The sequence below is a fragment of the Populus alba genome, chromosome 4, assembly GCF_005239225.2.
Source record: "Populus alba chromosome 4, ASM523922v2, whole genome shotgun sequence".
Lineage (NCBI taxonomy): Eukaryota > Viridiplantae > Streptophyta > Magnoliopsida > Malpighiales > Salicaceae > Populus > Populus alba.
The window spans coordinates 14219627-14223585 of record NC_133287.1 but is presented as its reverse complement, the minus strand read 5'-3'; the positions used below and the strand labels follow the sequence as shown (position 1 = coordinate 14223585).

General features: G+C 33.4%; 1 protein-coding gene across 1 annotated transcript; it reads right to left on the bottom strand.

The window, feature by feature from the left end:
• Positions 1 to 304: 304 nt before the first annotated feature.
• Positions 305 to 3409, bottom strand: LOC118050853 (uncharacterized). The gene is made up of 5 exons (XM_035061329.2): positions 3103 to 3409; positions 2897 to 2946; positions 1526 to 1649; positions 1273 to 1380; positions 305 to 1148 (listed from the first exon to the last, which is right to left on the bottom strand). The coding sequence occupies exons 1-5, from the start codon at positions 3278 to 3280 to the stop codon at positions 532 to 534; spliced, it is 1077 nt and encodes a 358-aa protein (XP_034917220.1). The 5' UTR covers positions 3281 to 3409; the 3' UTR covers positions 305 to 531.
• Positions 3410 to 3959: the final 550 nt, after the last annotated feature.

The following is a 3959-nucleotide window of genomic DNA, read 5'->3' as shown; positions in this document are numbered from 1 at the left end:
TAAATAAAACTGTTCTTATTGATATGTTTTTCGAGCCAAATTATCTAGCTCCGCCACTACAAAGGGGGTTGAACATGCTGTTGGACTCAACCTGTAGTTTCCAATGCAAGACGCACAATGTATAATTGCATGTGTGCTTCACTAGATCCTCCAATAAAAAGGAGCAGGTTCTAAAAGTTAAATGCTTGGAATATATTCGAAGCTCTATCTCAAACCTGAGGTTTAAATTTCTGGCACATTCCTTTAGGGGTGGCGAACCTGAAAATAGCTCAACCGCAATTACTTCCATGAAGCGAAAAACACATTTAGTACTGAAAGGTGGCCAAGAAGATTGTTTAATATATATGAAGTATTAAACATCTCTGCACTCTGGAGCAATTATTGATTATTTCATTGAGCAACAAAATCACATGACTTTAGATGATAGAAAGTACAAGTGATGATCTCCAATTTCGAAACTATGCCAAAAGCACTCTGAAAACACACAATCATCTTGCTTATTTCTTGTGAAAGTTTGGTGTCCCGAATTATCTAGAAATTCGAAAACTTGATCAACATCTGATGCTTATAGTACGTCCCTGGATTCACAATCTGTGAGGGGAAGTTGGGGTGATTTACTGAATCAGGAAATCCTTGAGTCTCTAGACAAAGAGCTGCATAAGGTTCATACACGAATCCACCTTTTCCTTTTTGGTGCAAAGTGTTGCTTGTGTAGAACTGCACACCTGGTTGATTTGTTAATATCTCCATCATTCTTCCAGACTTCTTATCATGCACAATTGCTGCTTTCTTCAACTTGTCGTTTCCACTTCCATCAAGTGCATAGTTGATGTCATAGCCATTAGTGAGTTTGTTGATCTTGCTTCCGATGGTGCTGGGTTTGAGAAAATCATAGGGTGTTCCTTTCACTGTCACAATCTCTCCTGTAGGAATGAGTTTGCTGTCAACAGGAGTGTAGTGCGAAGCGAAGATCTGAATTTCCTCTGACAAGATATCACCACTATTGTGTCCACCAAGGTTCCAATAGGCATGGTTAACTAGATTAACCGGAGTGGCCTTGTTTAGAGCTTTTGCTTTCATTGTTATACGCAACTTGTTGTCTCCAAGGAGCTTGTATCCCACAATTACATGGAGATCACCGGGGAATCCTGTGTATATGAAAAATGTATTCATAACTTTAATTTCTGTTGCAGGTGTCATTTATGCTCATACACATATATGTGTTGAGCCTGTAGCTAGTGTGAAAAATTATGGCTTGAAAGACTTGCTGACCTTCTTCACCATCAAAGCTGTGATAGGCAAAGACAATGCAAGGAGTCCGTCCTTCAGGGCTGTACTTTTTCACTTTCCAAACAACCGTACTAAATCCTTTAGAGCCGCCTGATATCCATGTAAGCAATTAGTGCCAAAAGAAAAAAAAAAAGAAAAAAAAAAAAAAAAGAGAAAAAGATATCTCTTCAATTCAAGTTGATAGAAAATTAATCAATATGGGGAAAAATTCTACTTTGCAAGATGTATATTTTACCATGAAGCATGTTCTTCCCTTCATTAGCAACTAGTTTATATAGAGTTCCATTCAAAGTAAATTGAGCACCAGCAATTCTATTGGCAACTCGTCCCACAGTGGCTCCAAAGTTTGATGAATCATTCTGCACAACGTTATCAATCCGATATACATGAAGTGAAAACAAAGAAAATCAAAGTGGCAACTTTTGAATTAAAATAGTTTTTTAATACAACATAAAGGTTTAATGACCAAAACTATTTTCATGATCTCACCAACCGTTTAAACTAGTTCTTTTACAATGGCAATGAGGTATAGGATGAAGTGCAAGAACAAACAAATTAGTCTCTTCGAGATATATTTAAGAGAATCGATTTTCTTTAAAATGTAAATAAAACATCATTAAGAAATCCACTGCCAAAAGCATCATCCACTCGTATATCTCGAAGAGCCAGCAAATTAATCTGCTACCCATATGTTTTCTTTTCTTTTTTGTTTTGTTTTTTTTTTCCTTGACAATGTTTTGGACCACTGACATCCAATGACTGCATACTAAAAAGAATCAGTCAAGAATTTCATAGAGATAATTCGTTGCATTTGAAAAAGCAATTAAATAAATTGATTTAATGATTGTTATAGATATGAAAATATTTACATGGATGATGCTAGAAAAATTAAAAGTAAAAAATAAAAGAAAAGGGAAATGCTTGATTATTCTTTCTAAACAAGTTACAGATGGAATCCATCACAGCAATACAATAAAAAAAAAAAAAACCAAAAGTAATATAATTAATTTCTTCGTTGAAGTCAAATATATCCCAATGAGTCAAAGGAAAAACCACATGCTGAGACTTAATAATGCAGTTCCCAAGATAAAGATTTGACTTTTGAATTTAACCAAGAGATGATACATATCTAATAAATATCACATGGAATTATTCTCTGTGTTGTCGTATGAAAATGCATCAACCTATGATATTTTAATAAATGCAGCACGAGATAAGACGAAGAGGGGCCGGTACTGTAAGAAGAATCAGACAAGTTTGAACAGACTCGACAAAGTATTTTTTGAAGTGATAAATATGAACTATAATAATAATAATAATTCATCAGATCGACTACCGAGAAGAAACATATTTGAGTACGACAAATTATACAGCTAGCTGATCTAGCTTTAACCCAAAGGAATTTTAATAACTTTTTTTGCCCTGCGAGTCGTGGTCCTGCAGAAGAACCCATCATCTTATTCTGAGTGCCATTGGCTTGAAAGAGAAAGACACAGATTGAACAATCAACAGTGTGGATCAATTTGTAAAAGAATGTGAAATCATATACTTTCATAAAACCAAAGCAAAAACAAGGAAAATAAAGAAGAAGAAGAACAAATCTCACCTTGTATTCCTTGATAGTATCATAGCCAAGGACAATATCAGCTAACTTTCCTGTTTTAATTTGTTAATTAACACAAAAGCAAGAAACAAAACTTTAGCATGAGAACTCATCTTCTTGAACCTGAAATGCAAAATGTCATACGTTCCCAAAATAAGGAATTAACAAATAAATTTCAAGAAATAAATAATGGATGAAGAAAACTGTACCGTATTTATCAGGGAGAAGAAGGGAGATAATATGTGCGCCATAATTGGTAAGTTTCACAGAGAAATTTCCTTTCTTGAGCTCATACATCCCAACCTCTTCCTTTGTTGCAGAGCCAATAGCTGGAAACCAGAAAATCAGCAGCAGGCTAAAACACAACAACACACAAAACTTGGCCATCTTTTCCACTCAGATTATGAGATATGTTTGGCCTTTATGTATCAGAAGTTGTATGGGTGTGCATTGAAAATTTGAAACTGATAATATGGTATACAGCAGCACTGTTCTTCTCGGTTTGCTCCTTCAATGGTAGCCGGTTGTGTTGACTAGGTAAAGGAACAAGCGTGACAAGATTCTTGATTTCTCCACCTAGGGCCCCATATATATATATATATATATATATATTTGGACCCATTTATTTGTAGATGGAGCGCCACATATATTAAAAAAAATTTATGAGTGTGATAAATATGATTTTTATTCAAAAATATATTAAAAATAAATATTTTAAATTTTTAAAAAAATTATTTTTGATAATTTCAACTAGAAAAAAAAAAGAGTATGTTTTTAATCAAAAACCTAATTTTCTAAATTATGCATTTCTTTTTTATTTAAAAAAAATCATATTTTTTTTTATGAGAAGCGTTGTGCTTTAAGCAAAAATCTATTATAATTGTGGGAAAAAAAAAAGAATATATCATTTTACGCGCCAACATGAAAAAACATTCAAACAAGAAATTTGAGAAAACCATACAAAAAAGTACAATACAAAATGGGTATTCTATTCTCATCCAATATCAACAAGCAATTTTTTAAAAAAAAAAAATCTACATATCATGCTACCACATAATTATTCAGA

What these genes read in the sequence shown, in the direction of transcription:
- LOC118050853 (XM_035061329.2), bottom strand. Translation starts at nt 3,280, where the DNA reads ATGGCCAAGTTTTGTGTGTTGTTGTGTTTTAGCCTGCTGCTGATTTTC. An exon ending in ATACTATCAAGGAATACAAG is followed by an intron (nt 1,650 to 2,896) that starts GTGAGATTTGTT and finishes AACGTTGTGCAG; the next exon opens with AATGATTCATCAAACTTTGG. An exon ending in CAGCTTTGATGGTGAAGAAG is followed by an intron (nt 1,149 to 1,272) that starts GTCAGCAAGTCT and finishes TCATATACACAG; the next exon opens with GATTCCCCGGTGATCTCCAT.